Below are 17,673 nucleotides of genomic sequence, written 5' to 3' on the forward strand. Positions count from 1 at the left end.
ATTGCACTAATGTACACAGCTATGATTTAACAATAAAATAAATAAATAAATAAATAAATAAAATAAAGATGCACTATAGTTCCCGATCATTCCAAATGGGCATCCTGAGATATTGAGCTCATAATACTTGGGGATTGAGACCCTTTGATTACTTACTTGTTAAAAAAAGGTTCAATGAGTTTTGATCTGGCAGACACATGAATTTCTGGAGGACTAAGAAAAGAACCTAATGAACAAAAAGAAGCAGGGTAATTATACACAGTCCTGTAGAAAAAGCCTGAAAGTTCAGACAAAAATGTATCTAAATCAACAATATGGTTCAGCAAAGGTAAAAGGTATTCTTGTAGGCCAAGTATCATACCACAGATGTCCATAATTCCCTGTCTGTTCTTGAATCCCCAGCTCCTCTAACTCCTAACTCAAAACTTACCTACTTCTAACTGGGTCAGTGGATCCCAAGAAAATGGTAGTGTTACAGAATGAAAGTTTGTGCTCCCCCCCAAATTCATATGTTGAAGCTAGTCCCCAACATATGCTACTGGGAAGTGAGACCTCTGGGAAATAATTAGATCATGAGGGTGGAGCCCTCATGAAGGAGATTAGTGCCTTCGTAAGAAGGAGACAGGAGAGCATTTTCCCTCTATTCTCGACCATGTGAAGACATAAGACAGCCATCTGCAAACCAGGAAATGGGTTCTCATCAGACACCAGATAAGCCAGTGATTTGATCTTGAACTTCCTAGCCTCCAGAGTGGTGAGAAATAAATGTCTGTTGTTTAAGCCCCTGGCCTATGGCAATTTGTTACAGCTGCTTGAGCTATGACAGGGAAACAGGTGTTTGAAAGAAACACATGTAGTACATACCTAGGTAATTTGCCATGGAGATAAAGCACAGTCCTGTGATATAAGCATCGTAGCCTGCCTCATGGAGCTGTTCAGAAGCAGTGTCATAACTTGGAAAACCTTCTGCACTTTCTAAAGAAAAAAGAAAAATATTTTTTCCAGAACACTACAAAACGCAAAAACTAGTAAGCACACTGCCCTACCAAATCCAAACTGCATTACAGTAGAACCTCGATAGTTGACCACCTTAAGTTGACCTAATTTTCATAGACCAGACATGCACTACATGTACTCAATTGAACACTGACCTCTATACACTGACCACCTTTGCAAACTGTATTTTTTTTTGTAAGTTGTATCTTAACCACTTGCACTGTGATACACAAGATTAATTTTCCCTTTATAACTTGACCAGTTAAGTCCACTCTACACTAAGGAGTAGAACTGTGATTTTCAACTGGTATGCTGTGGCACACTGGTGTGCAATGAGAGGATCTTAGGTGTGCTGTGAAAATTTTTTAAGACCATTAATTAAATTATTTTCAAAAGAAGTTCAAGTATTCTTTTTCTTACTCTTTTTTTTTTTTTTGATCAACGTAATTTAAGTATGCTGTGGAAGTTTAACCATAGTTTCAAGTGTGCCGTGATATAAAAAAGATCAAAAAACACTGGAGAGATGGTGTGGGCTTTACCCCTTAGTTGGATTATTTTTTTCTTTAGTATAAGTTATTTTTCATGTTTTATTATTATCATGTGTTTAATTAGTCCTATTGTTCAGCACATGTTGTAGAACATTTTTCAACATGGTCTGTTGAAAGAATTGTAGGTACTTTCTAAAATTACTGAAAAATTTTACAGTTCATCAAGACATGATGATCTGGATAAGACATGATGGAAAGAACTTGAAGGGCTGATATTGAAGGAAAAGGATCATAGACATTTTTCTGGAAAGCAGCAGCCAAAGACAGATGGTGGAACATTTTGGTGTTACTAAGACCACAGTTAGCAACATACAGAAATGTAAATGTTGAGTTCTCGGAGAGATGGAAAGAAAATCTGAGACCTGCTGCAGAAAAGGAGGAAAACTTCCTTTGATGAAGCCAGTGAAGCCACATTAAGCCAGTTCAAACAAATGAGGGCAATTATTCCTGACTCTCTAGGCCAATGATTCAAGAAGTTGCTAAAAAATCCACACAGGAATTTGAGGTGAAAGATTTCTAAGCATCAAGTGGTTGGCTCGAGAAATTTAAACTATGACACAAGATCTCCCAGAAAATCTCACGTGGTGGATCCATGAAGTTCCAGTACAAGTTGTGGAAGAGTTCATCAAAAAGTTCCCAGACTCTGCCAGAGGCTTCAAAGATGATGACATCTTCAGTGCTCATGAGTGTGGACTCTTCTTCAAAGCTATGCCTGACATGAGCCTCATCATGAATGGTGACAAATAAATAAAAGAGTGGGAAACTTTCCAAAGAACCTTTCACAGTTATGCTTTGCACTAGCCCAACCGAACAAAAACTAAAGCCCTTGGTGACTGGTAAATTGGCAAAACCACATGCATTCAAGAAACTGAATCCTGAAGTTGGGAACTTCACTTGAAGATCAAACTAACGTGCATGGACGACTGGTGCATTGCTGGAGGAGTGCGTAAAGGGTCTCAACTGAGAGAAGTGAGAAGAAAAAGCAGTCCCTTCTTCTGATAGTAGACAACTGTCCTGGCCTCCCACAAGTGAGTCATCTCACAAACGTGACACTGAAATTTCTGCCTCCAAACACGACCTCAAAAATTCAACCTCATGACCAAGACCTCATCAAAACATTTAAAATGCAGTACAAGCCCAGCTCCCGCAGAAGGTCATCACTAAAACACACACCTGTGGTTGCCTGTGGCAGCAGCTTCAGCTGCTGCATCAGACGCTCTGGATGCTGTCCTGGATCAGCTGGGAATAAAGTTCAGGCAGAAATGATACAGAAGTGTTTCAGGAAAGTTGGATTTGTCACAGCCCAAAGGCCTGATGCTTTGGCCCCATATCAGACTGTCCATCTGCTAGAATTTGAAGGAGCACATTTTGAAGGTTTTACTGCAGTGGATGATGAAGTGACAACCTATTGTGAACCTGACCCAGAAGCAACTTTCCAAATGTCACTCACTGAGTACAGTCAATGAGTAAGTATGTGAAGCAGCTATGATGAAGTGAATGATACAGAAACTGTAGAGAAGCCAGAAGAAAGGGACATGAGGCACCTGATAACACAGTTTAAGTCATCTGCCATGGAAAATGCCCAACTGTGCTGAATGGAGCCAGTGTCCAGCATGCTTTCTCCACTTACTTTTATTTATTTATTTTTTTTGAGATGGAGTCTCAAGCTATCACCCTGGGTAGAGTGCCGTGGCGTCACAGCTCACAGCAACCTCAAACTCTTGAGCTTAAGCGATTATCTTGCCTCAGCCTCCCAAGTAACTGGAATTACAGGTGCCCGCCACAATGCCTGGCTATTGTTTGTTGCAGTTGTCATTGTTGTTTTAGCTGGCCCAGGCTAGTTTGAACTCACCAACTTTGGTGTATGTGGCTGGCACGGTAACCACTGTGCTATGGGCACCAAGCCTCTCCACTTATATTTATAATAAGGATAAGAAACAGACTAAGATTGACCCTTTTTGTTTTTTTTTTTTTGTTTTGTAATAAGAGCAGGTTATTTTATTTTATTTATTTTATTATTTTTTTTTTTTTTGCAGTTTTTGGCCAGGGCTGGGTTTGAACCCGCCAGCTCTGGCATATGGGACCAGCGCTCTACTCCTTTGAGCTACAGGCGCTGCCCAAGATTGACCCTTTTTGAAAAGAATGATTAAGCCACAAGAAAACAGTAAATGTACTGATTTTGTATAATACTGTATGTATGATTTTACTGTGTTTTGAATACGAATGATTCCGTATGATATTCTCATTAAAAGCTGTAAAAGAAAGCAAAGTACATGGACGTATCAGTGTAATAGGCTTAGTTCCTCACGCTGACCCTGGTGACCAGCTTGCTACGGTCCTTGGGTGGTCAACTTACAGAGGTTCTACTGTAGTTTGTGCTGCAGATACATCCTAAATAAACAGGAAAAAAGCTATTGATTTCTAATTCTGTCTGAATAAGACCTTACAATACAAGATAATACAGTTATTGAAAATGAGGGCTTTGGTCTAGATCAGAAAAACGTCTCAGTTACATTACCAGCACCTCAGCTGTGGGCCTTCTTGTCCCATGTTGGTGGGTGCTGTTTACTATCATACACATGATGACACATAACTCAGTCTACAACAATTATTCCTCTTCTGATTGCCTTCTAAGGTCATGAAAAGGAAATTCTTCCCTTATATATGATGATAACATCAGGACACAACAGATATTTCAGAATGAAGATTAATATAGCATGGATGCTGGAGCACAGCTCTCACCTAGTGCTGGGTTCATGGTAAATGCTCAGAAATTATTACCTATCAATAACCCCCCCCCCAAAAAAAAAAAAAAAGATTCCAATTCAATACTGATAGTTCAAACTCAGTATTTCCACTACTATGTTTCCAAACTCAGAAATCTAAAGAAGGCACTGCAACTCCAAAAACAGATCAGAACTTGCTGTGATGCTGCCCTGGGATCATGGAGCCACTTCATAGCAAATACCATTTATAACATGATTCTTTTGTTACAGTGATAAACACAGATGCGAGGGATAAAGTCTAAGAGGAACGATCTGCTTTACACTAAATTCTCTACCTGACACCAGAAGTTTACATGGAAATAACAGAATAAAACTGTAACTCATGGCGCAGCACCTGTGGCTCAAGCGGCTAAGGCGCCAGCCACATACACCTGAGCTGGCAGGTTCGAATCCAGCCCGGACCCGCCAAACAACAACGATAGCTGCAACCAAAAAATAGCCAGGCATTGTGGTGGGCGCCTGTAGTCCCAGCTACTTGGGAGGCGGAGGCAGGAGAATCGCTTGAGCCCAGGAGTTGGAGGTTGCTGTGAGCTGTGACGTCACGGCACTCTACCCCGGGCGACAGCTTGAGGCTCTGTCTCCAAAAAAAACCAACAACAACAACAATAACAAAATGTAACTCATGTATAATTATTTCATAGAATCACTCTGTAAATTAACGTCAAGCAGTTTACTACAACATGGAATCAAAAGCATGAACAAAAATTAACAATGAAAAGGCTGTAATTTTTTATGTCAATATGCTCTTTAAGCAAGAATTCCTTAACTTTTGTAAATATTGGGCTTGAAACTTTTAAAAAAGGATTGTTAACATGGTAGCTACCAAGGTTGTATTGTCTACTCTTATTGCCAGCTGAAACACATTATTTCCAAAATCGATTATTTCCATTATATTGTTATAAAAAAGGTCTAGGTTTTCTTCGTTGTCTTAATTCCTCTCCTGAACTATTACCCAGAAAAGCAGGCAAATAACTGTAATATAGGTTGCTTTAATACCTTGCATTATCAGTTTCTAAACCGTTGGTCCTATTAAATGTCTTTAGAACTTTCCAGGCTACAGCTAATGGAATGCTAATTACAGTATCAGCAGCACAATCAGGATAACAGGAACCAAGGAAGTAGCACCTAGAAGGCTCACCAAATACCTGGGCAGCAGCCAGGCTCTGTAAAGCACCTCCAGCCTACAAGAAACGTTCCTCCTGACTTATGGTTTCCCTCAGTGCTGTGGTTCCTGATCCCTAAACCAGCTTATAAGGAGGCTGGGAAGAGGACTTTCCTTCATTTCTTCAGTTCTTAGGCTTTTCTAAGACAGAAAATGTATTTTCTCTCTACCCCACCACCCCAATGACTAATCAATTAATGGCAACTCTTTGTTTCTGCTCAAACAATATACCACAGAAAACAAGGACACATCAAGTTTTGGAACAATTCCAAGCATCAGGAAATAAAAGCCTTGAAACTTTAATTGCTCAAATTCTTAATGGCTACTCAACTCTATTAACATAAAACAGAAGTAGACTTAGAAGATCATCTTTATTCAGGAACAGTAATTCAACCCAGGACATAAGTTAATTTAGCCAAATATCTCTTTCTCCTTTACTGTACAACATAGCTTCTAAAGCCATTTCACCTTTCTTCTACAACATGATATATTCAAATTACCAGAGTTTGGGGGTTTTCAGGTTTTTTAAATAGTCTTACCAACTTTAGGAGAGCAGAAAGGTGTCTCTTTTAGCCGCTTTTCCAATTCTGCAAGGGATGTGTTGTTAATGATATCCTGCAAACCAGAAAGTAGAGAATCATGAGACTTCATCATGTCTGTGCAATACACATGTGCATAATAAAGAGATTCACTGGTTGGACGAAAAAAAATCTAGTATGTCCCCCTGTTTCTTTCTTTAAAGAAACACAGACATACAGACATCATCATTTATTCAATGTGAAAGAGAAGTAGCAAGGTTAATTTTCACTATATGAAAAGGATAACCAAATTAAAGATTTTTACAGACACATTAAATAGCTGCAGACCTTTTGCCAGAAGGCTGTACTGTTTTAGCCTTCGCTTCAGTCAGTTATACAAAGTCACTTCACAAAGTGGCAAATGATTATACCTTTACTTCAATTTTCTTGATTAGAAAATATATCCAAAATATATAAAATAAAGATAAGAAAATGAAGGAGGTCCTGTGCGCATGTATAAACTATTCAAAAATAAGTTATATACTTTAACATTAAAAACTTACATTCAAAAAGAATAAAGGAAAAAATATATAATTCCACCATCCAAAGACAACTGCTATTCACATTTTGATATGTTAATTTCTGACCTTTTTCCAATTTTTCACTCTATCCTTTCTTTTCTCTTCTTCTTCTTCTTTTTTTTTTTTTGATGAATTTGAAATGACATTTAAATAGACCAGAAACCAAACACTCCTGGCAGTAATTCAAAATTTTCAAAATACAGCTGATCAGTGATAGTTCAAATTTAAATAATACCTTAAAAGGTTGTGTGCTGGCCATTAATTTAGTATCCAAGAGTCTAAAAACAAACAAAAAAATTTAATAAAGAAAAAAGTGTATATCAATATTCAAAATGTACTTTACCGAAATACAAAAATACTTAACACATAACATACATATTTATTTATTTATTTATTTATTTTTTGTGAGACAGAGTCTATGTCACCCTTGGTAGAGTGCCGTGGCATCACGGCTCACAGCAGCCTCAAACTCTTAGACTTAAGTGAAGCTCTTGCATCAGTCTCCCAACTAGCTGGGACTACAGGTGGCCACCAGCCACAATGCCCAGCTATTTTTTTGGTTGTAGTTGTCCCTGTTGTTTGGCAGGCCCGGGCCGAATTCGAACCTGCCAGCTCTGGTGTATGTGGCTGGTGCCCTAAGCCGCTGAACTACAGGCTCCGAGCCAACATACATATTTAATACATACTTAAAACATAAAATATTTAATGCATAAAATACACAAAAGTGGACAGAGGAATTAAACACATAAACCATTCTAACCTGGCACTGGCATCCTTGCTACACTAGGCTAGTCACTCTGCCATGGCCAAGGACTCTGTCAAGTTGCTGTCAGAGAGTCCATGCTCTGGTGCACAACGTCCAGATTCACTAGCACCCTGAGAGACTGTGGGCTATATCAATCCCATGAGTAAGTCAAAACCCCTTCTATGTTTTCCCTCCAATCCTGCTTTAGACCTAACATTCCCTAACTGCTACTCTCTACTACCACCACCCAGGTTTTTACAGCGTACATTGTTATTGAGGGCTCAAATTCACATGCAGTAATTTCATGCTGTTGTTATTTCTCACTATTCTATTTCAAAGATCAGAAATACCAAAAAGAAAGAAAGTGAGAGGGACTAATAAGAAAAATCTATTTCTTCCATCTGCCAGGGAAATAGTCCAGGTGCTACAACTGCCTGACCGGCTGTCAAGGGCAATGTAGCTGCCTGGGGACATACGTGTCCGGTGTTGATAGCCAGGAGGTTGCCTCACAATGCTCTGACTAAACTCTCCAGAGTGTGAAGGTGCTTTGAGATGGTTCTTGTTTGTCTCTCAAAGGACATAGTCACCTGCTCTGGGGCTGGATGATGGCTGTGGTAGTAAGTGACCAGATACCACTGAGCAGCCTGCCCGAGGTCTAGGCAGCTCGTGAACATGTGTTTGCGTGGCCTTCTTCAGTGCTGGTCCTGGCAGGAGTCAGTCCCAAGGGATCAGGCAAAAACGATAATGCCAAAAAAGTAGCTGAAAAGCTAGAAGCTCTTTCAGTGAAGGAGAAAACCAAGGAGGAAACTGAGGAAAAGCAATAAACCATCTTATTTCCAAAAAAATTAAAAAAAAACTCTATTTCTCTTTTTTTTTTATTTCAATATAACTGTTAACACTCTGGAAATAGAAATAGCTCTGCTGAAAGAGCAACTGCTGGGGCACTGTGTCTGTCCCTTTTCAGTGGGTCCTAAAACACAGACCCTTGCTCTATAGGTACCATATGGCTGACATGAGAACTATCAGAGGGGTGACATGTGACATAGCAGAACATGTAATATCAACTGGGGAAAACACTAACAGAAAAAGGTACTGACTTAAAGTAGAGAAAAAAAATTCTCTAGCCAGACAATTCAGAATAGTCTGAATTGGACACTTCAATAGGTAAAAGGTATATCCTAAACGTAAGCCCAAAAAGAGCCATCACAAGGAATTGTCACCAGTTCTTCACATAGCAAGATATATGATTTTAAAAAATGAGCTGCTGTCTACTTTGACTCTTAGCTCAAACTGATTTTTAACAGGGTAACAAAACCAATCCTAAATTTCATGGTGTTTTTTTTTTTTTGTAAGAGTGTCACTCTGTTGCCCTGGTAGAGTACCGTGGCATCATACATCATAGCTCACAGCAACCTCAGACTCTTGGGCTCAAGCAATCCTCTTGCCTCAGCCTCTCCAGTAGCTGGGACTACAGGCTCCCACCACAATACCCAGCTAGTTTTTTCTATTTTTTTTTTTTTTTTGGCCGGGGCTGGGTTTGAACCCGCCACCTCCGGCATATGGGACCGGCGCCCTACCTGCTGAGCCACAGGCGCCGCCCTAGTTTTTTCTATTTTTAACATAGATAGGGTCTCACTCTTGCTCAGCAGACTGGTCTCGAACTTCTGAGCTCATGCAATACACCCGCCTCGGACTCTCAAAGTGCTAAGATTACAGACGTGAACTACATTGCCCAACTCTAATCATAAACTTCACAAACTAGATTCTAATCTTGACCTAAGGGTTTTAACAAATTACTGTACACCTACTTACATTGTGTATGTCACAATGAGGGTTTTAAATGAAAGACAAATCCTTAGAGAAAGCTCACCTGGGGAAAACACATGTTGTCATCTTTTTAAAATCAGTTAAGTCCTAAAAAAACAACAGAATGACTTGTTACAATTTTCCTAATAGAGTCATAATATTAAAAATTAAAAAAACATAAATAGTTCCACAGCTATCTTCTCAAACTGTCATATATCACGGAAGTCTTAAGCTAAATGAAAACCCCATTTCTAGTTAATAATTACTTTTTAAAAATCTTCCGATTTCTTCATGGATTTGGAACCATATGACCTGATAACCAACTTTTACATAACCAAAACAGACAAATTTAAGGATTATAAAGCTGAAATTGGAGTAGGGTATACATATTTGAAAGGCTGGTAGTCCAAAAAAATAGTAATTCCTAACAGATTGTACCTGAATTTGTCATAATAGTGAGAATAGTGAGTCATTTAAATTAAATGGTTTTAATTATAGGAAATGGACAAATTCTAAACTAGCTTAGACCTTTACTGAGATCATGTTTAAAATGTTAGTAAAAATGGCCACTAAAACACAGACCTTTTAGTACATAATTCCTGTTTTAACATAGTTCTAACAGCAAGTAACTACATTAGACACTTCATTTCCCAAGTTTATTTTGATCAGAAAATTTGTAGCTGAAATAAGAGTGTTCTAATTTTGAATTAACTTATTCACACACATAGTTGCCACAAGACTAACTAGTCATACTCCCGACTCTGCAAAACTACACTTCTCTGCAATGTTAGTTATGCTTCATAGGAAATTGCTATTTCCAATTAGCTTTTCAGACCTATAAATACAGATGGTATTTGGCAGGCTTGAAATATTTACCAGCTTTTCAATGGCTATAGTTAAATTAATGGGCAATACATGATGGAGTGGTTTTGATGCTAACCAAACAAAAGTACAATAATGACTGTCATCTCTCAATGTCACTACAGAGTTTTACAAGAAAAAGGAGAATTATAACTGCCTCTAAGGCCAGCTCATAGCAAAGTTCCAGACCAGTGCCTTCTAAAAGGTCATGTTCAAGTACCAAGACAGCTTGTAAGAAGAGACATGCCCTGAAAGGCAGCTCCAAATATGGATTCTTTGGTGTCTTTTTAAATGCACATTTTGGTGCCAGTACATGCAAAAGTTCTACTTCTTCTTTTCTTTTTTGTTTTGGAGACACGGGGTCTTGCTATGTTGCCCAGGCTGGACTCAAAATCCTAAATTCAAGTGACCCTCTTCCTGCCTTGGCCTCCAGAATAGCTGGGACTATGGGTACATGTCATTGCATCTACTAGTTCTACCATTTTAAACAGACTTTCTCATTTATTCTCATCACTTTTTCCAAAAGTAGATGGAAGAAAAACCATTTTTTCCCTCCCTCTTTTTACCTTTTACCGAGGTACCCTTAGTCATAAAACAAGGGATAATCTGCTTACCCTAATCTGCTTCTCGTCTGCAACAAATCATGTCCTCTTTCTACCAGAATTCAATTCAAGACTAGCTTCATTCAGTTTAACATTCATTAAATGCTTACATACAATTGTGCTAGGTATTTAGACACAATAAAACGGCTACACTCACTGTCCAAGGCGCTAACCACCTGGAAGGAGAAGAGGGGTTATGGTGTACAATACAAGACAAAGTTTATGTACCATAGAGGTACAAAGTTCTGTGGGCATTCAGAGAAAGGAATGATCATCTCCTTGATGGCAGCAGGCAGGATAAACTTCACAGAGGAGGCAGGAGCTGGACCATGCACAGATAAGGTAAAGGTGTATACAGCAGACACTGAGAAAAGCTGGAGAAAATTCAAGTTGGAGGAAATTATACACCAAAACCACACATCTGGGAAAACACAAAGCATTTCTCAAGGAACAGATGAGCCAGTTGGGAAGGAGAGTAATAAGAGGTTAGACTATACGGATGATGGAAAGCCTGATGTGCCAGGTTAAAGAGAGTCAACTGTACAGAAAAACAAGGAATGTGGGATTACTTTAGAATTTTGAGCAGAGTCAGTAATGTGAACAGAGCCATGTATCAGAAGATTACAAAACTGGCACAGTAAGAAGACATTTCATTCATTAAGTCAATATTTAAGAACTCCAGTGTGTCAAGTTATATTTGGTATTCAAAACACCTAACACAGTTACTGATAACGTCATTGCTTTAAAGGTCAAAAAGTCAGAAGAGGAGCTGCTACCTTGGTCTATCTGGTCAATAAGAAGTGGGTGATCTGAAATAAATATTAAGCTCATTAGATTTAAAAAATGCAAATCCATCTGTCATACTTGGTTTGAGACTCACAACTATGAAGTCTTTGAGTCCCAGAAAGTGATAGAGTTGTCATGAAAACTGATGACAACTTAAGGTTGCAGAAACAGGATAAGAAGAGGAACAGGCCCACTTACACTCACGGCCTGAACGACCACATGCTGGTAGAGCTATGTGATGGAGGAAATGTGAAGTCACTGAAGGTTTGCAGGTGTATGAATGAAACCCAACTCTCAACATGTTTCCAATCAAAAACTGACAAAAGATTAATACAATCTGGTGTTGCAAACTATGGCCAGCAGGCCAAATGCGGCCCAGCACCTTTTTACAATACAGTTCACTGCAACACAGCCACACCCACTTGTTCATGTATTCTATGGCTGTTTTCATGCTACAAGGAAGAGCTGAGAGTTATAACAAATACTATAGAGCCTGGAATGCCCAAAATATTTTACTATCTGGCCCTTTATAGAAAATCTTTGCTAAATTCTGGTTTAAAGTGTGGGCTGAAGGTTGAACCAGGACAGGAAGCCTGCCTGGATGCTAAACTTCAGGTGAATAACAGAAGGCTTGCTTACTTGCAATAAAAGGAAAAGAACCCAGATATGAGACACAGCATGGGAACAAAACTGTCAGCATTTTGTAGCCGACTAGATCTAAGAACAGAGGAAGAGTCAAAAAACTGGGCCTCATTTTAAGAGATGGAATGAGAAGAAAGAACTGGCTTGGAGATGGTAAAAAGGAAGGAAAGGGAGTGTAAGTTAAAGATCTCATTTGAGACACTTCCATTCTAACAACACTTAGTCTGAGGGCTATTCAGGTGCAGACAGCTGGAGCCCAGTATGGAATGTAGACCTGACCTGAGCAGAGAGCACAGCTGGGGATAAAGATGTTGATGTCTATAGCTAAAGTTATGAACATGGTGGATGGGACCACTAAAAGAAAATATGAAGAGAAAATCAAAGTGGAGGGGGGTGCCTGTGGCTCAGTGAGTAAGGGCACTGGCCCCATATACTGAGGGTGGCAGGTTTGAACCTGGTCCTGGCCAAACTGCAACAAAAAAATAGCCGGGCATTGTGGCGGGCAACTGTAGTCCCAGTTATTTGGAAGCCTGAGGTAAGAGAATCACCTAAGCCCAAGCTGGAGGTTGCTGTAAGCTGTGACACCATGGTACTCTATGGAGGACAATAAAGTAAAACTCAGTCTCTTAAAAAAAAAATCAAAGTGGAACACAGCGTAATGGGAGGGCAAATGAGATGAGGCCCGGTGTGCAGTTAGAAGCAGGACAGGAAGAGCCAGAATAGGAACCAAAGAAACTTGTGGTTTGGTAAACTGAGACAACTTGGCTCAGAATGGAAACTACCACTGAGGCAGGTCAGTGGGAAGCACCTTGCAGGAGGCAATTTGAGAATTACATAGAACCCAGTCTGGCTCAGCTGACAGCACTTTTCTTCAGTGGTCCTGTTATGTTTTATGTTAACAGTAGCAAATTAGCAGCCCACACCTGTGGTCTAGGAACCCCTACCCAGCACTAAATGAGCAACCACCGGTACCATGAAACGAATGTTGAAACGGCAGTGACTGCAGATCCTTTAAAATGGCCTGTATGTACATCATGTCAAATATGCACAACCAAGTGCATAACATTCTTTTCTCTGGGAACGGACTGCATACAAGGAAACAGCACCCAAATACAGAACATTTTCTTAGTAAAAATGCATCATGTACTTTTAATGCAGGCTGACAAGCCACTTACCGCAGGCAGGGGGTGGTAGAACTGGTGCACTGTGTGCATGACATCCAAGAGCATGTTGTGTCCAATAACAAGTTTCCCCTAAAGAGAGTCAAGGTCAGAAGAAAGGAGTTCTAGGTACAAAATTATACCGGGGTTTGAGAATGAATGTATGGTTCAGATTCCATGAAGATTTTGTACAAAACTTGCTTTTCCACATCAAAAAAAGTACAAATACATGTAAATAATTTGGGCTGGCTTCATTTCTCTTCAAATGTAGAGTGTTAAATCCAGAATGCAAAGTAAAAGCTCTAAATAATTTTAATCTTATTGATGTTTTTCTCTGATTTTTATTAATCATGGCTACTTTAAGAATTAGTAGCAGTAAATTTGGAGTCAGAATTTTTTAAAGGTAAAATTTGAAAACACAGAGTTCCTCAACTGTCAAATAATTTGTGGACAAAACTCAAAATACCTATTTTAGAACTATAGTCTTTAAAACAACCCACTTATCTTAAAAGATACACTCATCAATGCTAAAATGTAAAAATATCTAATTTCTTTTTTTTTTTTTTGTAGAGACAGTGTCTCACTGTACCGCCCTTGGGTAGAGTGCCGTGGCGTCACACGGCTCACAGCAACCTCCAACTCTTGGGCTTACGCGATTCTCCTGCCTCAGCCTCCCGAGCAGCCGGGACTACAGGCAACCGCCACAACGCCCGGCTATTTTTTTGTTACAGTTTGGCCGGGGCTGGGTTTGAACCCACCACCCTCGGCATATGGGGCCGGCGCCCTACTCACTGAGCCACAGGCTAACCATATTAAACGGAATGAATTTTCATTTCCTACATCATCTATGTCAAATTTCATAGGGCATGCTTTTAAACACACTTCCATTAAAGTTCACTGCTTTTCAACCAACTGAAATACAATATACATGCTGGCAGCCCTCTTGGCACAGTGGGCAATGAATCTCACAATACATGGGCAATAAATTATTTCATTTTGATAAAAATCAAACTACCAAAATGGAACCTCAACTTGGATTTAGCTAGCCAGGTGGCAACATTTTTAACATAAAACATCAGGTCATTACAGACTATCAGCGTAACACTGCTTGACTCACAGGACTAAACATAATGCTCTGAAACAACTCACCCTACATAAAACCCCCCAAGCCTCACAGACAAGCTGTCCTGTGGGTCATTGTGTGCACACTCTGAACACCCGTCCAGGGCTACAACGCTGAGCACTGACTGAAACCACAGAAAAGGCGCAGAAAACCTACAACGAAATACAGTACGAAACAGTGCACCTAACTGTACTGTGAATGAACACCAGGACCACACTGAAGGGGACCAGCAAGAAAAACTAATGTGTTAAACAGCACTTGACTAGAGTCCATAAGGCTGAAGACAAAAAAACCTACACATGTACACTGTGATCTAGTCGATAAATGTGCTTTAAACAAACATATATAATGTAGATAATAAGAACTGGATTTCTCACCATTGAGAAAGAAGTTAACCAATAAGAAAAGAGAGAAAGCTAACAATGAGCCCTGTGGTGTTGTACTAGAATCTGAGCTGTGAGTATAAAGGCATGAATATACAGACACAGATGCACACACACGTAGTGCAGCTGCACATGTATAAGCATGTTACCCAGAAATATCATTCTCAGCCCTGTCTAGGTAGAGAGCCTAGAAGCAAAGACATCATAATAATACCCCAGGATCAGTCTTGGTTTCTAGACACTTCTCTAGTAAAAGGAACCATAAGCTCCTTGGAGAAGTTATTGATTCCATTGCCAAGTCAGGGAAAATACAAGATGAACCTGGAACATCTTGTAAAGCTAGAACAGAGGTTCTCAACCTGTGGGTCACGACCCCTTTGTAACAATGAAAATACATCATGGCATTAGGAAAGTTGAGAACCACTGAGCTAGAAAGTAAGAAGTGTTCGAAAAAGGATGAGAGCTTGTTCAAAGGATATAGGAGCCAAGCCAAAGGAGCTCCAATAGCCAAAGGTGGTACAATTTGAGCAGCAAAATACATAAATAGTGGATTATAATCTGTAGAATAAAATAAATACTGCTGAGTCCATACTCATTTACATAAAAATGATTAAGAAAACAGAGAAAAGAAATAGTTTTCACTTATGGAAGAACTCCAAGAACAGGTATAGAAAGAGGGGACTATAAACTCGCCACCAGAATATCAGGTAATAACACTGCAGGGAAGATCCACTGAGGGATGGTAGTATTAGTGGGCAAAAGTTTGAGAAAAAATAGGATTTTCCATGGTTTCTTCCCAAGATATTTTATTAACTACAAAGGAAAAATAGTAGCTTTGGCTCAGCACCCGTAGCACAGTGGTTATGGTGCCAGCCACGTACACCGATGATGGCGGGTTCGAACCCAGCCCTGGCCAGCTAAACAACTGCAACAGAAAAATAGCCAGGCATTGTAGCAGGCACCTATAGTCAGAGCTACTTGGGGAGGTTGAAGAGAATTGCTTAAGCCCAAGAGTTTGAGGTTGCTGTGAGCTGTGACGCCACAGCACTCTACCAAGGGTGACATAGTAAGACTCTGTCTCGAAAAAAAAGAAAGAAAAATAGTAGCTTCACAGAACACAAATCCAGCAGACATCTCTAACAAAGTTGACCAAGGTCAACCTCATGAACAATCATCCTGTGGTATTCTTGCCAAAACCATATATCCTTAGTTTAATCATGAGAAAGTATCAGACAAATCCCAACTTAGGGATATTTAACAAAATATCAATATTTGTGAAAAGTACCCAGGTTATGAATGAAAGACTGCTAAAGTCTATAGGACACCAGGGGGAAATAAGTGAACACAATGTGGGACTCCAGATAGAATCATGAAGAGAAAGAAAGACTTAGTAGAAAAACTGGTAAAATTAAAACAAGGTCTTTAGTTTAGTTCATTAATTTTGTGCCAGTTAATTTCCTGGTTCTGATAACTGCATAATGGGTATGTAAGATGTTAACATTAGGGGTAGTTGGGTAGGTGATAAATGGAAACTCTGAACTATTCAGCAACTTTTCTGTGAATGTAAAATTAAAATAAAATAAAAAGTTTCTAAAAACCATAAAGAAGGATTCTTAACTGGAAAAAAAGCTGGTGTGACATAAGTAAGAGATTAACTTTGTAGAGATTAACTGTATTAATATATATATATATATTTTTGCTTTGGAAAAAATGTTTTTTACGTGGATAATTTCTTTTTTTTATTTTTGTATTAATATTTTTAAGTGACTTATCATTTCAAATGTCTGAATCACTAATGAATAGAGCTCTTCTCATAGCTTTGGGCTGTTAACCACCAACAGTTGGCAACATACTATGACTTATTCCTGTAGAAGAAAGACACCAGAAAACAGCTAACAAAGGCAGAGCAAGTCTGAATTTGTAAAAGGCAAACAGATATCCTAATCTTGGAAAAGCTAACTAGCTAAATTATTAATATTATGATGGCTACAAGAGAGCTCAAAGCCAAGAGATGTACCCATGTCTCCGCGTTTTAGGGACAGCTTCAGTCAAACTAACCACTCCTTTGAAATCTGCTGGCAAAGTGTGTACAACATGAGCAAATGTAACCTGAAACCCAATCTTCGCTTTTGAGTATATGTGACCTTAGCCACTGTTGAGGAGGCTCTTATCTTGTTCCTCTCCAGGCTCATCCAACGATTCTATTCCACTCTCATTACCTCACTTATTTCAGCAAGGGAGTTCCTGGTGAGCCAAGCCTCTTCTTTTACAAGCCTCTGTAACTTCTGTTTATCCCTGATCAAGGACAGGGGTGTGCCTTCCCTCCACCATCCTGTTAATAAGGCTAACCGTGATAATGAGATGGGCACAGAACTCTTGAGAGTCTCTATGGTCTTAAAGCTTCCCTGATGGTCAGAAATCTAAGGAACAAGGTGATTCCTTTTCCCAGGGCCAAATGGTCAAGGAAAAGACGTCTGAGGTCCAGGCAGTTTGGGCAGGTATATGCCTAAAACAACCAGCAATACCCAGGCTGCCTATGCAAAACACAGGTCCAAAGGACTCCCACAGCAAGAAGCATCTGTCTTGGCTACCACAGAGCCCTCTAGTGTATTTATATTAATGGCCAACCTGTTTTTAAAACGTATCAAGTATTATTAAGGCTTGTGCACAACTCAACAGAGACATCATTATTTTTATCCCTCGCATTCTTCTACTTGGGAAACAAAACACCTTCAGTCAGTTATCTGATTGCTTCTTCCCTTACTCCTTACTTTCTTATTCTACAGCTTACTGGTTTTGAGAATAAAAAACCCTAGTTTCAAGGTGGCGCCTGTGACTCAAAGGAGTAGGGCGCCAGCCCCATATGCCGGAGGTGGCGGGTTCAAACGCAGACCCAGCCAAAAAAAAAAAACTGCAAAACAAACAAACAAACAAAAAAAAACTTGGTTTCATGTAGCCATATAAGAACATTGTA

General features: G+C 39.5%; 1 protein-coding gene and 1 non-coding gene across 5 annotated transcripts in view; one reads left to right on the forward strand and one right to left on the reverse strand.

Annotated features, from left to right (window-relative positions):
* PARN (poly(A)-specific ribonuclease) overlaps positions 1-17,673 on the reverse strand; it is a 272,151-nt gene that overhangs the window by 225,925 nt on the left and 28,553 nt on the right. For all 4 annotated transcript variants that reach the window (XR_008373466.1, XR_008373465.1, XM_053557661.1 and 1 more), the window contains exons 14-19: positions 13,209-13,286; positions 9,207-9,250; positions 6,827-6,869; positions 6,032-6,107; positions 865-975; positions 157-226 (exon numbers count right to left, since the gene is read on the reverse strand). Coding sequence is in view for 2 of the 4 variants with exons in the window: in XM_053557661.1 (XP_053413636.1) it covers positions 157-226; positions 865-975; positions 6,032-6,107; positions 6,827-6,869; positions 9,207-9,250; positions 13,209-13,286 (422 nt within the window). In the remaining 2 variants the exon portion in view is untranslated. The remainder of the gene's footprint in view (positions 1-156; positions 227-864; positions 976-6,031; positions 6,108-6,826; positions 6,870-9,206; positions 9,251-13,208; positions 13,287-17,673) is intronic.
* On the forward strand, positions 7,677-7,814 carry LOC128563024 (small nucleolar RNA SNORA77). The gene has a single exon (XR_008373697.1). It is a non-coding gene; the product is annotated as a small nucleolar RNA SNORA77 (small nucleolar RNA).

This window comes from Nycticebus coucang, chromosome 12, assembly GCF_027406575.1.
Source record: "Nycticebus coucang isolate mNycCou1 chromosome 12, mNycCou1.pri, whole genome shotgun sequence".
NCBI classification, from domain to species: domain Eukaryota; kingdom Metazoa; phylum Chordata; class Mammalia; order Primates; family Lorisidae; genus Nycticebus; species Nycticebus coucang.